Raw genomic sequence first — 17,921 nt, 5'->3', positions numbered from 1 at the left:
CTTTCATCACTGCTTAAAAGGCTCTAAATGTCAGTCCATCTGTTAGCAAGCGTCAGGCTGTAGAGTCCAACATGCTGCAAAGCTGCTGGGACACATTTCCACAAGATGCTACCACAGATGCCAGCAGTTCTCTCTTGATATTCATGCAGCGGTTAACAAAAGTATTCACGGCACTTCAGCCTCAAATTAGAGCTAAACCTTTTAGCATTTAGCACATCACGTATGTGGACCTTTCACGGAGCAGATGTGTCTTTTTACCGGCTTCCTAAAAAACTTTTTAAAATCAAAGTTTCAAAGTGCTTCACAAGGCGGTAGAATAAAACAGACAAGTCGTAAAATAAAGAGAATTTAAAAGACAGACAGAAGCCATGCTAAACTTTAAACGGTGAATATTTGCAGAGCTACAGGTGGAAATGACATTATTTTTAATTGAAGTTGCTTTTTTCAGTTTTTTTTAACCCTCATAACTTCATAAGTACATCAGGGAGACGCGTGACATTTCTGTTCTGTTAAAAACAAGAAAATCAAATTTATATCAAATCCAGGTGTCACAGTCTAAAGACCAACAACTTTGAGCATCAGTATTATGGGATGTATCGTTGTGTGAACAGTAAAACTGCAGCAGTGTAATGACAGAGTCCCAGAAACAATCACTGGTTCTCTGGATGTGTTTCTGTTTTATGATAATTCACCAGAGAAAACTGTAAAAAGTGCATTCTGGGTAAACTTTAAGGTGGTTTTGTGTTTCTTTGTGTTAATTTTGTGTCTCTTTGTGGTTGTTTTGTGTCTTTTCTGACCAGTAGTTCCACAGTGAATGCATAGTCCTGACAGTGAAGCATGGAGGTGGAAGTATGATGATATGAAGATGGAGAAAACTGTAAAAAGTGCATTCTGGGTAAACTTTAAGGTTGTTTTGTGTTTCTTTGTGTTAATTTTGTGTCTCTTTGTGGTTGTTTTGTGTCTTTTTTGACCAGTAGTTCCACAGTGAATGCATAGTCCTGACAGTGAAGCATGGAGGTGGAAGTATGATGATATGAAGATGGAGAAAACTGTAAAAAGTGCATTCTGGGTAAACTTTAAGGCTCATATCAGCATGTGTGATAGGTGGTTGGTCAGAACTAGTAATAGACAATGAAAGGATCATTTTTACTACATTTGACACCAGAATCATCCTCTAGACAGGATTCATGTGTCTATTTCCTGAATCTTAAAGTCATGAGGGCTTAAAAATCCTGAAAAAAATCACTACTATGTACTTCAAGGGCATGTAACTCTGAAAATATTCACAGTATGAAGGTAGAACTGTGCATAGCTTTAATAAATACACTAAAGTTATTTGGTTCTAAATAAAAATTTGGGATTGTTGTGTCTTCAGTTTGTGTAATTCTGGTAAATTAACATCTACAGACTACATTAGGTCACTAAATAGTCATCAGTTCTGATAGGACCCTGGTTGACATCCTGTGGAATCCTGGTTTAATTTAACTTCATGAAACATTTCCGTGCGAAAAAAAAAAGGCTTTCATATTAGCATTTTCACAGTTGCAACTCTGATTTCAGTGATTGTGATGGAAGTGTTGGAGCAGCTCCAGGAAGGGTGCACACACGGTGCAGTCGCAGCGAAATGAGTGATGATGAAGCAGGAGGGTGTTTTTATTAGAGCGGCTACAGATGCGACAGCTGCAACTATCCACAGCCGAGCCGAACACGGCAGTCTGCACCGAGCTACGGAAAAGAAAGCTTCTGCATCTACTGTCTGAGCCGACCGGACCGGACCGGACCGGACCGATCCGTGGAGCAGCGGAGGTCCGGTCTGCTTGCAGACTCACTGGAGGACGTGTCGCGGGAAGCGGAGGCGACCCCAGGACTGCAGCAGCTTGCGGGGGTCTTCACCGTCCAGCTGCAAGTTCTTAATGGAGCTGATGATCTCTGCATGCATTTCTCTGATCACACCGTGAGCAAACAACCAGCGTGAACAGGGAAGGAGTGGAGACAGAGGAGGACAGAGAAGGGGAAAATGAAATAAAAACATGAAGCAGGGCCCCATAGAACACCACTGAGAGCACACCTCAGGAGAAAGCACATCACCGCAGTTACACAAGACGAAAAAACAACAAAAAAACACACTGCAGGATAGCTGGGGGTCTGATATCAAGATAAACTTTCACACTCTGCTCATCTGTGAAGAATAACCCACAAAAAAAGCCTTCTCTCCCATTGTTCATGTAGGAGGAAACCACAAGACACACTAGACCACCCAACCATGCTGCCATATCCTTTAAACAGGAGAAAGAGACGCACAGAGCAGACGCCGGGGCGTGTACGGTACGGGGGTTTTATTCACACACTGTGGGGGTTAACATGCAGAGCTGAGCTGACGTTCAGGGTGGCTGCTCGACCGTTTCCATGCTGTGGCTGTAAGTTGTTACTGGCGAGGGTTTGGTATGGGAGTCAGTCCGTGTCGGATCAGAAATGAAAAATATCAGGAAATGTGTTGCTGCGCTGTCTCAGAAAGTGGCCCGCTGTCACAAACGCATTCACTGCAGTCCAAAAATTAAGTTTAGTTAAACATTTTGGCTGAATTTTGAGAATTTTACACGTTGCGCTTCCCCAAATAGTGGTTTCTGGCCTCCGAATATTCGGGCACTATTAAAGACGAATATCCGAATGTTCGTTCCGCCCCGTAACGTCCGACCGGGGGGGGGGGGGGGGGGGGGGGTCCGGTCCGGTCCGAATATTCGGATCCGTTCGTCTCCCGGGTCCAAATTTTGCCTTCGTTTTGTCTTCAGTTAAACTGAAGAATTCCCAAACAGCGGAGGTCTTCAGCATCTTGTCTTGTGTTTATGCAACGAAGTGAAGCGTGACGTCAGAGTCTGCAGCCACCCGGCCATTCAGGTGGTGGTAAGAAACAGGAATGGAGGAGCCGAGACGAGCCGAACATGGCGAAGTGAAGAGATCAGCTCCGAATATTCCTATTTTCATCTGGGGGGAGGAGGGGGTGATCACATAGACATGTGTGTATATGTTTATGTGATCACAGGACGGGATGAGCCGATATGAGCCGAATATCCGGATACCAAAATTAATATCCGGATACCACCGTAGCGAACGAATATTCGGATATTCGGGTCCAGTTCTCAGACGTGGGAATTGTTGTAAATTCAACCTAAAAACAGAAAGTCTCACTTGGGAAACCATTTAAAGGCCCAACTGACTGCACTATTTGTACTTACTACCTCATTTTCACGAGCCAATAATTAAAAAGTAACTTGCAGCTTTACATATGGACACCAAAGCACACCAGTTTTTGTCTCTTCCTGAGTTCACATTATCATTTAGTTAAAACAGCAAAAAACTGGAAGCTTGTCTTTCCATACTTCCCAAATATCAAATTCTCCTGATGTTAGAGGCCTCAAAATTAGTGAAAATGTCAACCAAAGACTGTATTATTGGTAGGAAAACATGGATACATCCATAGGACTTTTCTGCATATTTGACACCAATCATGTTTGAATATTTTGCACTTTTTTCATTTTGATGGGCCAATAATTAAAGATCTGACCTCTGTCGAAGCCATTCACTCATTTAGATTGGTCTGTGTCCTCACCAAACTTTATGGCTGCAGAATAAGATTTCTGCAGCTTTTGAACACTTAAAAGTGCTTTCCAGGTAAGATAGTTCGTTGAAGGTAAAAATAAAACATTCCCAGGTGTGAAATTCAGACAAAATGCTGTCGTTTTGGCTTCCAAATAACAAATACGCAGACTGTGGATAAAATCTGAGACAGTGGAGCAACACCACAGTCTGAAATGACGTGGACTGACCCATGTAAAGTCCTTTAATTAAACTGGGTGTTACACTGGACACTGGCTTTGGTGAGGTTAATATGGAGACTCCTCTGTGTCCCAGAGGTAGTCCATGCAGAACTTTTCCATACTTACCACAACCGACCATGACAGCAGAGGTCAGGCAGGGAAGGAATGGGCACAGTGAATCTAACCTCTGCACCTCAGTGTTTGCAGATCAGGAAAGGGCTGGATGATTTAATAAACATGCCCTGGGAGGTTCAATTCAGCTCTCAGTCTTTTAGAAAAAACTGCCCAGAAATGTGAGATCTGAAAACAGGAGGTGGAAGGTCGAGATTCAGAGGCCCGACAATCCAAAAATATTCCTCGTGGTTTGGTTCCATTCTGTAAATCTCTCTCAGTTGTCTGTCTGACCAGGAGTCTGTGTGTGAACATGAGTCTGCTGCCAAGGCTTCACAGCCGATGAAAGTAATCCGGCTGGCTAATCGCAGAAGGCCAGCACAAACACCTTCCTGTGCTCTATAGCAAGAATAACATACGTGAGGAAGGAGAGGGATTATTGTAGCTACAGAAAAAGATGAGGATTACAGTGAGGGAGTGCACGGTAAAGGGCAGCCTGCTGCTCTGAACTTCCTCAAACAGTGAACTTTCACATTTAAAAGAGCAGGCGCCGCAACATTTAACGAGTTCCAACTTGTGGATAAAAGCTGTTTGTTCTAATGATTTAGACTGAAATAAGGATGTCAGTTTTAACACGTTTTAACCGATAATCAGCAGTGTTATCAGTCAGTAATGAAGTATGCTGTGGTATATTCTATGTGCTGCCAGAGCTAATTAGAAACACAGACACTCGACATTCACCACAGCAGTAGCTTAGCTGCTTGGCGGTAGCGATGTCGTCCCAGTAGACTTGGACTCGTGTAGAAAACATGAGCTCTGGCTGGAGGTCATTAACCACCCCAGAAGACTTTGTCATGGTGCCCATTGCAAGCTAAACCCACACAAAGCTCTCTGTTTGGTTTCAAATTTTGATATGTGGATAAAGACCCATTACAGGGGGTTCTCCGTTTACGACGTAATCAACCTACGGCGTTTCGTCTTTACGTTGGAACTGGTTACAGAACTAACTGATGAGCAGAGCGGATGAATACGTCGTCACACGGTGCTATCAGACGGCTTTGTTTCCATTCTCTGGTTGTACTCCACCTTGGATTGTGCTACATTCACTAACTTTTTACCTTCATTATGGCTCCCAGCGTAAGTCAGACTCTTCTGATGCTTGGAAGAAAAGGAAAGCCGTCTCCATGGAAGTGAAATTAGAATAATTATGCAGAATAATCTGACAAATGTAGAGTTAAAGTTTTGATCCTCCAAAAAAATACATGAAAACTCAACAAATTCAAGGACTTGTCAAACCTGTGAGGAGCAAGTTTTGTTTTTATTTATATTTAGGAGGCTCCACCTGGTGGAACAAGCAGGTACTACAGCTAACGTACAACATAGTTTCTGATATGCATGCTAATGCTTGACTTCTGCATTATGAGTTAATATATTCTTAACCAGGTAAATCAGTCAAATCTTTACTAATGCAGTTATTAACATCCATAGATTTAAGTATACAAACACAAACCTGGAAAGTCTCTCAGATCTGCAGGAAGTGGTCAGTTAGTGGTGAAATGATATTTAAGCATTATGCTGCTAAAACCAGCTAACACTGGAAATAAGTAAGCAGTTTGTTTTTCCATTAATTCATCTGTAGATTCTTGCTTTTTCCACTGCTTTTATCAATTAATCTGTTTTATTGTACAGATTCTGGCCAGTTTTAGTTCATTTTTTAATTCATAATGTCTTTTTTAACTTTATATCTTCACTTTTGCATGTTTTCATTTTCTTATATTTTGTCTTTTTCTGCTTTAGAAGTCAGAATCATTTTCTCTAAGATTTATGTGCATTTTATTCAACTTGTTTAATTGAATTTTACTCTGCTGCATGTTGCATTTTGCCCGTTTCCTGTATAGAAATAAATGTGCTAGCTTGCAGTATCTAAAAACATTCCGTTGTGTTCTGTTGACAATGAGAGAAAACTCAGAAAATGGACCAAACCAGCATCTGTCATGCAAAACAAAACCCGTGTCCTCTTCCTGCCTGGCCTCGTGCCCTCACGCCTTCCTCCTGTCCGCCAAATTCACTTACTTCTTACTCTCATAGCTAGCAAAGATGTCTTCAAAGGCCTCTAGAGGGCGCTCCTCTGAGTGATCAAAGTAGAAATCGAGCATAGAAGCTCGTCTGTGGAGGGGAGAGGAAGAGGAGAGAACCGCAAACACTGGGGTCACCAAGAGGTGGAGAGGATAAGGGCGACTGAGATGAGGTGAAGAAGATTCAGACGTGCATTTATCTGCTTTTAACTTCCAATAGTGGCCTAGATGAACAGATTTCTGGCATTGTGCTTCCTCATCTCATCCAGCACCACAGGATACATGTAGAGGTTCAAACATTTACTGGAAATGTGTTGCTGTGAAATCTGGCAGGGGAGGAAAAGTGGCAGCTTCACAGAGGGTGAATATTATATGAAACAATCAGTCTGTGTGTTGTTAAAAAAATGAAAAGTAACACCGTTATTAACCACAAAGTACACAGGATCTGCTGCCACATCCACAGGTACTAAAGCAGACAGATTTCCTCCACAGGAGACAGACGTGATGCTTAGAAAACCCGTCTGAACACAACAAAGACCGAATGAGACCCAGAGTTTCCCATCAAACTGCTACTTACTTGTACATTCTTTCTATCGGGGCGTTGGACCGTTTTAGTTCCCCTAAAGGAGTTCTGGAGGCCGGACGGACAACACCTAAAACACCAAACAAGAACAAACGCCCACAGTTAATGCACATCATCAGCAAGTAGGTTCAGAATAAAGCTCCACATGACTGCAGTAGAAGCTGTTTGGGTTTCTGTCTCCACTTCTTCTGATCTTGTTAATCCACATAAAAAAGCTCCTACGTCAGCGAGCTACTTCACAGAGAACCAAAATAGTCTGGAGCATTGAGAACTGCAGAGAAAATGTCAAAATGTGCTGCAGCCTCCAGTCTGTGGCCTCCTTATTATTCCTATGAGCTGACCTGAAAGGATAATTACAGAGCAGAGAGGCTGCAGCGCTCTGAAGCTGTGGTGAACAACTGGAGCGAAGACAAAAGCAGCGATGGCGAAATAAAACTGAGCTGCTTTTATCAATACCAGCTTTACCATCATTCTGACTGATTAACCCTCCCAAAGCCAAAACCCACACTGGAAAAAATGCCCCCCTCAAAACAAGGAAAAGTAAACTTATTTCAAGGAACTTTTACATTGAAATAAGTGAAAAAATCTGCCAATAGAACAAGTGAAACATGGTTTGGTAAGATTTCTTGAAATGAGATGAGATACTGAGAATTTTGAGATCTAAAAATTAGCCGGGAAAACCTATTTACAGCTGCATTTCATATTTTAAACTAACCGCCAGTGTTTCCCTATTTTAAACCTTTAAGATGGTGTTTCCTCAGTACGTACTGGGTATAACAATGTCCCTGATTTATTATTGTCTTTTATTTATGTTGCTTTTTAACAATACAGTGTATGGATTGCAGGGTGGGTGGAGTGGATTTGGGTCATAATTTCTTTTATTTTATTTTAATTATTTGTCTGTTTGTAAAGCACTTTGTGCTACAACTGCTGTATGAAAAGTGCTATATAAATAAAGATTATTATTATTATTATTTCTGCAAAACAAAGAAACCTTCATTTTTCACAAGATTTACATTATTTTAACTGTGCCGTACTGCACAGGAGACATTCTGAATTCTTTCTGCTTCTAGTCATGGTTGCGCTGTTTCCATAGAGGTGCAGAATTTTAAACTGCAGTGAAAAATGAGCCCAAAGTGAGGAAAAACCGTCCAGAAACCAAACGGGTAAAAAGCTTTTAGTGTCAAAGATGAGGAGTAAACGTTACGTTGAGAGGTTATTCTAATGAGGATGCTAACGGTGTACCTGATGTTTTTGCCGCCCAGGCCCGCCCGGCCTCGTTGAACGCAGCGATGCCCCTGATCGTAGCTCGCAGGATTCCCCATCTGAACATGGCCACCGGGTCCATGCCGATGAGCTGCCGGACGTACGCTCGGTCGCTGCTCCGCAACAGAGCCACGATGTCGGGGCGCATGTGGTCCGTGTTCTTCTCCCGGAAATCCTGGTGAGGAGAAATTTATGAAAACCACTCAGAAGAAGCTGTTAAAGCAGCTACTTCCATCTTCTGAAAGGTGTTTTACCTTGATTTGATATTTGACTCTGCCAGCGAAGTGCTGAATGACGAAGGCCGGCTCCATGACCGGTGTGGGGATGAAGTATTTGTTGCCCTGATGCTGCTGCTTGAATTTGGCTAATAAAGTCTTATCTGTGGCGTGTGGGAAGCTGCAGTAGAGGACATGAAAGATGGACAGAAACTCTGAAGACATGAAGCTTTAACTGAACCTGAACAAACACTTTTAACCCTCATGTTGTCCTATGGGTAAAACTGACCCGTTTTAAAGTTTGAAAATGTGGAAAAATAAGATATTTCCACAGTTACACTAATGATGTCCACATTTTCTATATTTTTGGGAAATCTTTGAACATTTTTTTGTGGAAAAAGAGAAAAGTTAAAAATGTTTCTTGAAGAACATTCACATAAAAATCAACCAAAATCCAGCGGATTTCGATGGATTTTGGTTGATTTTTATGTGAATGTTCTTCAAGAAAATATTAGAAGTTTTACTGATATATATGGAATCACTTCAGATATTTTTAGGATTTTTTTGGGAAGATTTTTACTCATTTTTTAAAATATATTTACTAGAATTTTCCTGCCAAATTTGGGGGATTAAAAAAAAAATTAATGGAAACTTTTAAGGAATTATTGGAATTTTCTTCCTGAAGGTTTTGAAAATTTTCATAAATTTGTGGAATTTTTTTGCTGAATTCTTGGATTTTTTTCAGACAAGAAAACGATATTTTTTGAAGCCCGTAAAAGAGGACAACAGGTGAGTTAAAGAAAGCAAAGCAGCAGTGCGTACTTGCTCTCCTCATCCAGCAGGTAGAGCAGACCGGTGGGTTTCTTGCTGATGAGGTGGATGCAGCCCACGTTGTCCGTGTAGTCGATGTTGTGCCAGGTGATTCCCTCGGCTTGGTATTCCTCCTGGACGAGGCGGGAAACGGCATTTTAGTGAAGCAGCTCTTTGGGGAATTCAACTCATTCTGGGAAGCTCGATAATGTCAATGCTGCTCTTTAGACCGGAACTATTTAACCAATTAGACCCCACAAAGTCCTTAGAGGCAGCCATGATAGCGTTCTTGGTAACAGATGCTCTGGGGTAATCAGACCAGGCTTCTATCTAGATGAAAGTGGAGTGATGTAACTGTAACTGTCAGCGGAGACGTCCAGCTGTTTGAATCTGCTTCTGTGACAGACGCTTCATTTAGCTCAGGAATCCACTAACTCCTACACTGCTGCTGCATGGACGAGCAACTCATCCAAAATTACTCAAAACTCTCCAGAAAATCTAAAATTTGGTCTAAAATGACTTCAAATCTGAACAAAAAAAGCTCATAAATGACTCTAAACTGACAGGAAAGACCTGAAATGTCTCCATAATGGGTTAGAAAGCATTCAAAATGACTCAAAACTCTCCAGAAAATCAAAAATTTGGTCTAAAGTGACTTGAAATCTGAATAAAAAAAGTTCATAAATGACTCAAAACTGACAGGAAATTCTCAAAATTCAATCACGAGTTTAAGAATGACTTGAAACGTGCCAAAAATGACTAGAAACCTGTCCAGAAGAAGTCCAGGTGTCAGTGATTTCACCCTAACATCAGAACAGTGTGATGTGCTGAACCAAAGTGATCACCTGCTCCAGGTTGAAGATGTGATGGTTGAAGTAGTACTGCAGCTGCTCGTTTGCATAGTTGATACAGAACTGCTCAAAACTGTTGGTCTCAAAGTCCTCGAAGCCAAAAATGTCCAGAACACCGATGGACAAACACTGCAGACAGAAACACAGAGTGAACAACGGCGAAACACATTTAGAATTCTGAACTACAAACATCAGAGTGTCCTGCATGTATGTACAGATGCTGTGTGAGTGTTGGTGTCTTACTGGGACAGACTCCTCCATGTCCTTCTTATTGAGCAGTGCATGGTTGATGCGCAGGACGATCCAGTCAAACAAGGCGCTGTACAGAGATTTGGCCATGGAGTCTCTGGCTGTGATCGCCTGTTGGGAGGAAAAGGAGGAGATAAATGCTGTAAACTGATCGATTGGAACAACAGCAGGTTTGGCGTCAGTGAGGAAGACGAAGCAGTAAGACATATGGAAGTTACATTTCATGTTTTCTGCGTCTGACCAATGACAGACTTTATAAACTGACTGCAGCAGAAACGCATCCGTCTGTTGCACACGGTTGCATTGCTTCATATCCAACACATAAAAACACAAAGAGCTCTGTGCACGAGTGTTGAGGACGTAACAGAGGATTTCTGGAGATATTCCCACCGTGTTGGGGATCCATCAAAGCCCTGCAGCGACTATTTCAGTTACAACTCTCTTAACCTTCGTGTCGTCCTGCTGGTCAAAACTGAGTTATTTTAAAGTTTAAAAATGTGGGGAAAAAAATATGTCTTCACAGTGAAAACTTGTACATTTTCAACATTTTAGGAACCTTTTGAACATTTCTTGGTGCAAAAAAAAATGCTAAAAAAACAGTCAGGAATGAAAATCAACCAAAATCCAGCAAATCCTTCTAATGACAGCATATAAACCCCTTTGCACACCAGTTTTTGTGCTTCTATGAATCATTTATTTGTCAAAACAGCATAAAAATAGAACTGGCCTCACATTAAATTCTACTGATGTTAGAGTCTCAAAAGTCGGTGAAATGTCGACCAAAGACTGTATTTTAGTAGGAAATATGGATATAACTACATATTTACACTTACAGGAGCTTTCTGGGGAACCAACACTAGCCCAGTTTGACAATTTTTAAACTGTTTTCCATTTTCAAACATCAGTAATTGAAAATTTGACCTCTGCTGGAGCTATTCAATCATTTTTATCGGCTGGAAACTGTTCTGTCCGTGTCCTCACAAGATTTCATGGCTTTAGAAGTTACATTAAATCCTTTAAAATCCTTTCTGGCAAAGATATTTTTGTGTTTTTTACAGAGCTAAACTATAAAACCTCCCTGATCTACGAATGTATGAAACCCCCAAAATTCAGGGAAAATATTTTTGCAGATTTCAACTTTGGTTTACAATTTTTTTTTTTTTTTAAAGCACAAAATCTGAGACGGTGCAGCAACACAACACCTGATTATTGTCCGTCCTTTATTTGTGTTTGGACCCAACAACTTTTGGATTGCATGCAAACATCTGAAGAGGAGTCCCTGCAGACCTTTGTGAACTTGTGTGGATGAAAATGACCAGTGAGGAAGCAGAAAGCAGAGACGTTTACCTCATGGTTGCTGTAGGGGAGAATCAGCTTGTCGTTGACCGTCACCGTTTTCCTCTTTGTCAGCGCTTCCACCAGCAGCTCCTCTTTCACCTGTGACCGAGACTCTCAGGTTAATGCTGGAGGCTACGTACAAACCAGCCACACCCCTTTTTTACCAAAAAGAACCAGGTCTAGTTCAGTGCTGGTGCTTAGTTGGTTCAAATCTCGTGCCTCCTAACAACCGGTTTGTTTTCCCACTGGCAACGAGCCAAGGTAGAGCCACGTCACTGCGTCACCGTAAAACATTAGATGTACGCATTAGCGTTAGCTTAGCTACGTAGCTTCGACTACGTTTGCATCCATTACTTAGTGGTTAAACAAACACAATAAGTTGTTGATACAGTAGGATTATATTCATTTTGTCGTTTCTTACTCCTCAGTGCCATGCCATGTCTCCCTATTGGTGAGAGTGTGTGTGTGTGTGTGTGTGTGTGTGTGTGTGTGTGTGTGTGTGTGTGTGTGTGTGTGTGTGTGTGTGTGTGTGTGCATACATGTATATATGGAGGGATGGTTTTTCTTGTTTTGAATGTTTTTAAATGTTGTAAAGCACTTTGTGTTGCGTTTTAACTGTATGAAAAGTGCTCTATTAAAAAGTTTGATATAAAATAGCGTTACTTTTAAACCGAAGACTCAATAAGGAAAGTATGGTTTTATCCTACCGATATGTTTCCACTGCACAGTCTTTATCAGAGCATCATGTGATGTGTTGATGACGTGTCCTTTTTATCTTGTGGTCAATCTGACAGATGTGTTAGAATCTGTCAGATCAGCCACGCACTAATCCTCAGCAGCAGTTTTTGGAGCCAGAGCTCAGCTGATGGAAACACAAAGAACTGCCGCTAAAGGCTGGGTGATGCTTTCTGCACAAAGGAACCGCCTGGAATGAGACGCTTGGAAATCTGCTGGAGAGACGTGTGAGACTTTCTCCTCCATGAGGCGTCTGCTCCCAACCTGCAGGGGGCAGTGTATCTAAACACACATCTACCACAGTACTAAGCTAGAGAAGAAGAAGTCTGCCATCGTTTACACCACTTTTACTAGATGGCTGCATTTCAGCAGTTAGCTTTAATTTCACACCATCACTTGTTCCTGGTTACCACGGTGATCTCTGTGTGATGCAATCCGATAAACGTCTGGATTTCTGAACTTGTGCTCCAAGCAGCTCCTGATCTTCTACCAGTTTTCTGAGCTGCTCCGTCCACGTAAATTTGGAGGTGCACAGTGCAGAAATTTTCCACTTGAGAAGGGCGGTGTGAGGGGGCGAGGCTGATAAAATGACGTCATTTGTCTGCATAGATGTGTCAAGCTTAAGTCAGGCCCTGGCTCTGAACTAGAACAGGAACCAGCTGGTGGAGAAGGGGCCCCAGACACATTCCAACATGTAGACAAACACCAGTTACCTTCAGCAGGTCGGAGAGGGTCGCCAGGACCTCCGGCGGTCCCACATCCAAACCCTCGTCTCGGCCCGTCGACTTTCTCATGTAGGTCACGTTGCCGAGATACAAGATGGCGGAAAGCACGGAAAAGATCCTGCAACACGGTTATGGAAATGACATGAAGTGAAAGCAAACGGGAACAATCGGGTCATATGACACATTCTGCAAGTATGCTGCTCTGAGGCTCTGTTTATGGAGGCACCGTTGGATCTAATAAACGGCCAGATCAGCTCATTAGACGCAGATATTAATGTGCTCTGAGAAGCGTCTTTGTTGTCATTTGTGTTTTTTTGCAGCCTGACCAAAATAACTTGTGTCTCCAGGACTGAGAGAAAAACAGACTCTCTCTTTTCCATCCCATACAGAACATGTTCACTCACTGTTTCTTGGTGGCGGGAAGGAAGCCGACCATCTCCATCGCCTGCTGCAGCCTTTCAAAGTCATGCCGCAAGTCTTCCTCGTCTTCTATCTTAAAATTTTGCTGCAATTACAGAAACGCAGTCAGCGGAAGCGACTAAAAATAAGAATATAAAAGTACAAAATGGGCAAAAACAGGTGAAGGAAGGGGATGAATGAAAAGTAAAGCGAGGAACGAAGGGAATATAAACGAGTGAGGGAACAAAAACCGCTTCATTAACATGCAGTTCACGTGTGGAAGTATACTGCAGCTTATTCACAAACGTGGCAGCCAGCTTGAACACCAGATCTACTCCAAGTGAATTACAGAGTTATCTATAAGGTCAAATGACAGGCAGCAGCACATTATAGTTCATTAATACAACTGGAAAGTCATTCAGTGGGTTGAACAGAGGACACGGGGCAGAATTAAACAGATGCTCCCAGTTCACATCAAACGGATTTCTTGGGACAATAATTTTAGTAAATTTAATTAAGCCATGGAAATTATAAATGTTTTCAGAGTTACAGGTCCTGAAAGTACAAGGAGTGTGTTTTAAGACTTGTACATTTGTTCTTATTTAGGGACATTGTGTCTTGTTTTTCTTGTTTTATGTTCAGATTGTTGGTGTTTCGTGTCTCATCCGTCTTGTTTTGTGTGATGCTCTGATTGTTTTACGTGTCTATGGGACATTTTTGCCTCGTTGTGACATGAAACTATGATCTATCCCATGACACTGAGGCTCCAAGTTGGTTATAATCTTTAAATCTGACACCTGCAGTGGATGTAAAACTGATTTGGTTGCAGTTTTTAACAGAACTTAAATGTGTTTTCTAGCCCTGAAATTTCATGCGTCTATCTATAGTATGGAAAAAGTAAAGAACCTCTGTGTACTTCAAGGGCCTGTAACTCAGAACGGATTCATCGTATGAAGGTAAAACTCTGCATGACTTCAGTAAATATCCTTCAGTTACTGTCCATAAATAATGAGCTGATTCTGAGGAGGTTACCTGGGAGCTTTTCTCAGATTTAATCTTACAGGGAGTGACCCTGCTGGACAGTGAGGACAGAACTGTACCTGCTTGAGGTAGAAGTATTCTTCAGGCGGCAGCAACTTAAACTCCTTCCGTTCTTCCTCTGAAGCACCCAGCAGCAGGTAGTAAAACACGTGGTAGTTCCTGGGAAGAACAACACACACACAAACTATACTTAGCATTACATCATTATTCTAAGAACGCTTCCCTACGGTCACGAGCAAACACCTGAGCGAATTAATGATTTCTTATTGGCATCACAGGTTTGTTTGCTTCATTACCTGGCAGCCAGATATCAGAGGCTTCATGTTTGTGATTCCACACGGGGGCAGATTGGGTGATAAACCAGGAGGCAGCGCATTGTAAAAGCTAATAGAAAGAAGACAGCGTCTGCAGCGATGTCGATATCAGTTTTCCACTTGTGCTATCAGCGGGCAGGTAAACAGCCGTCAGAGCTTTCTCATGAAAGCACACAGGAGTAATGAGTTTCCACACTTATCGCTGAGAAACAATAACATCATAGAGGAGACTCACTGTCCGACCAGACAGACGACACGTACCGTCAGCGGCTGGTAGGCGGACGTTAGGAGACAAACTTGTTAGTGGAAGGCGAATTGATTTTCCAAAACTAGCTGGGGAGAGCTAAACAGGAAGCTACCGAATGAGTAACGGTCCTCCCACTCAGAGCAGCGACAGTAAGACGTACACTGGAAAAAATGCCCCTCTCAAAACAAGAAAAAACAGCTTATATCAAAGAACTTTTACCTTGAAATAAGTGAAAAAATCTGCCAATAGAACAAGCGAAAAATGGCTTGGTAAGATTTCTTGAAATAAGATGTGATATTTAGAATATTGAGATATTAAAATTAGCTGGGAATTTTTTTTAAGCTATATTTTACCAGGATTGTCAAGCTTAGGTGTCTTAACCCTCCTGCTGTCCTCATTTACAGCACCAAAATATATTGTTGCCTTTTCAGAAAAAAAATCCAAAAATTCAGCAAAAAATTCCCCAAATTTATAAAAATTTGAAAAATCTTCAGGAAGAAAATTCCTTAAAAGTTTTCCTTAAAATTTTTATTTAAAAAAATAATTTGGCAAGAAATAAAAAATTAAAATTGTAAAAAAAAAAAAATAAAAAATGAGTAAAAAAATCTTCCAAAAAATCTTAAAAATATCTAAAGTGATTACATATTGATCAGTAAAACTTCTAATATTTTTTAAGAACATTCGGGGAAAAAATTAACCAAAATCCTGGGAATTTCGAAGGATTTTCGTTGATTTTTATGTGAATGTTCTTAAGAAACATTTTTAACATTTCTTTTTTCCACCAAAAAATGTTCAAAAATTTCCCAAAAATGTTGAAAATGTGGACATCAGAAGTTTCACTGTAAAATACATTTTTTCCCCCCATTTTCAAACTTTAAAATTGATCAACTTTGACCCACAGGACGACACGAGGGTTAAAAAGAAGATGTATAAGAAATTATTGAAGCTACTGCTCTTGTGTAGATGTGCACAGTGATTGTATTGCTGCAGGTATTTATAAACTCAGAGGAAAGACTCCTAAACAGCCGGAAGCAACAAACTGAACTTTATTTCCTCTTAATATCTTGGGGGCGGGGGGGGGGGGGGCATTTCTAAATGGTCAGTCTTGTGAATTCTAGCTGTCAGTCTCTGTTTCTATGGCAGAAAAGTCGTATTATGGTGGAAATATGATGGGAAATGCCTCAAATCGCTTCACACAGCATGCTTTCCTTTAATGTAAATGGCTGCTGTTGCTTGGTCCAATTCATCCAGACATGAAGCCGTCAGAGTTTTGGTGTGACAGGATTATGTAACTCACAGCTGATGACATCACAGTCGAGGATTCGGTCACTCCCTTTAACACTCCGACTGCATTTCTTCATTACCAAACCTCAAATATTTGTTTCCATATTAGTCACACAAGCAGTCTAGTCGGAAGTGAGTGTCGCTGTGAGTAATGACGTTAAGAAAGACTGGCGCCGCATCTACAAGTGACAAAGAGCTTATTTTCTTCTTTCTTTTGCATAGCAAAAAGAACAACAGCTGATTATTAAGTCAGGCTGGGTCATGTGAAATTAGTATCAAGTAGGATCATGTTGGCTTTAATATGATTTAATAACGCTATATTCAGGATATGGTGAGAACAGTGTGTATTAACGCTCTTAGTACTAAATCTGACTGTACAGATTAGGGAGCGAACGATATGGGTTCTCTTGGGCCGATACCGATGTTGAGTATTGGCAATAAAGAAAGGAAGATAACCAATATTTGATTAAGTTAAATGTAATGTTTTAACAACATGTGATAGCAGAGAACCTGTCATTTATACCTAGACTTCTTCATTAATAAGGGTGACTATGACTGAATATATAAAATAGAAATAGGAGTGATTAAATTAGCTCCACTGTTGATGAGACTGATCAGTTTGTCTCCTGCACTTTTTCTCTAATTAATATTTCACTGTTCTATCACTTTAATTGTCCATTTAGACCCAGATCTTAAAGTTTTATTAATTATTATTTTCCAGACTCTGTTTCAGGTTAATTCTTGGCTGAATTCTAATTTAGCTGTTAGCCGTTAGCATAGCCTTAGCCGCTGTGAGAAAAGGTTATTTCCTTGCTTGAGTTTCTTTGTCAGTTTTTGCTGCTTGCGAGACAATTCAGAGACTAAAGCGTTACGACAGACAGAAAGAGGAGACCTAAAATAGCACATTTAATTCACAGATAATCGGCCAATTAAATTAATGCTCCCGATTATCAGGCCAATAGATAGAATAGATGAATGCTTGGAGTCATCTGGAAAGAGGCTAAAGGCTTGGGAATGGGACCGACATGAAGACATCAGCATCGAGGTTTGGGAAATGCTAACATACACAACGCCAGAAAAATCTACACTAGTGCTCTACCTGAAACGAGTATTAAATGTACGAAGGAAAAAGGCACCACCGCTTCTGGCAGCGCATTGAAATCTGATCAGCTGCGAGTGAGAACATTCAGGACATTCTGGCTGTACACCAAAGCTTTTGTTTCTGGGCATGTCCCCAGCTAAGTTCAGCATTAGAAGGACACAATAAATCTTTCTAGAGATAAGCCTGTAATTGACTAAAAGAGTCATAACTCTAATATGGAAAAAAGGCTGGCAGGCCAAGCGTACGTAGACGGATTTAGAGTTATCTACGTGTATGTCATTAGAGAAACTTAAATATGCCATGAAGGGGAAACAATCACTCTTTCTAAACATCTGGGGCTCATTCATAGCTAATCTAAAGAGAGCAGAATTGGCACACACAGTGGAAACACCTGGGAAATATGAGTGGCCATGCAACAGTTGTACACTAACCTGGGATTTTACTGTATTTAACATGTCTATTTCTTTTTTGGTTATTTCCGCCTCAATTCTTTGAAAGAACCACGACTGACCATCTCAAATAAGACAGATTTTTTTAAAAGTGGTGAGCAATGATTTTACAGACTGTTTTGATAGCTAACCTTTGTTTTTGAGTTAAAAATTCTGAAAGGTGTTGAGTAATTTCCATTCTTGGACCATCTGTTTCACTTTAATCTGTGGATCACTGGTTGAAGAGCCATAACTTGATAAATAATGCAGCAGGAGTCCTGTAATTTTGCAGGATCATTCATATATACACCACCGTTAAAAGGTTTGGGGTCA

General features: G+C 41.0%; 1 protein-coding gene across 1 annotated transcript in view; it reads right to left on the bottom strand.

Moving 5' to 3' along the window:
- Positions 1-17,921, bottom strand: part of LOC110954101 (unconventional myosin-IXb) — a 113,933-nt gene that overhangs the window by 21,967 nt on the left and 74,045 nt on the right. Inside the window, 12 exon segments of the mRNA XM_051946916.1 lie at positions 1,830-1,943; positions 6,000-6,092; positions 6,579-6,654; positions 7,830-8,025; positions 8,105-8,246; positions 8,888-9,009; positions 9,721-9,855; positions 9,970-10,086; positions 11,323-11,412; positions 12,762-12,891; positions 13,178-13,278; positions 14,273-14,372. Of these exon segments, the coding sequence (XP_051802876.1) occupies positions 1,830-1,943; positions 6,000-6,092; positions 6,579-6,654; positions 7,830-8,025; positions 8,105-8,246; positions 8,888-9,009; positions 9,721-9,855; positions 9,970-10,086; positions 11,323-11,412; positions 12,762-12,891; positions 13,178-13,278; positions 14,273-14,372 (1,416 nt within the window).

The sequence above is a fragment of the Acanthochromis polyacanthus genome, chromosome 4, assembly GCF_021347895.1.
Source record: "Acanthochromis polyacanthus isolate Apoly-LR-REF ecotype Palm Island chromosome 4, KAUST_Apoly_ChrSc, whole genome shotgun sequence".
In the NCBI taxonomy this organism is placed as follows: domain Eukaryota; kingdom Metazoa; phylum Chordata; class Actinopteri; family Pomacentridae; genus Acanthochromis; species Acanthochromis polyacanthus.
The sequence above is the reverse complement of the archived record's forward strand: the minus strand, read 5'-3'. Positions and strand labels throughout refer to the sequence as shown.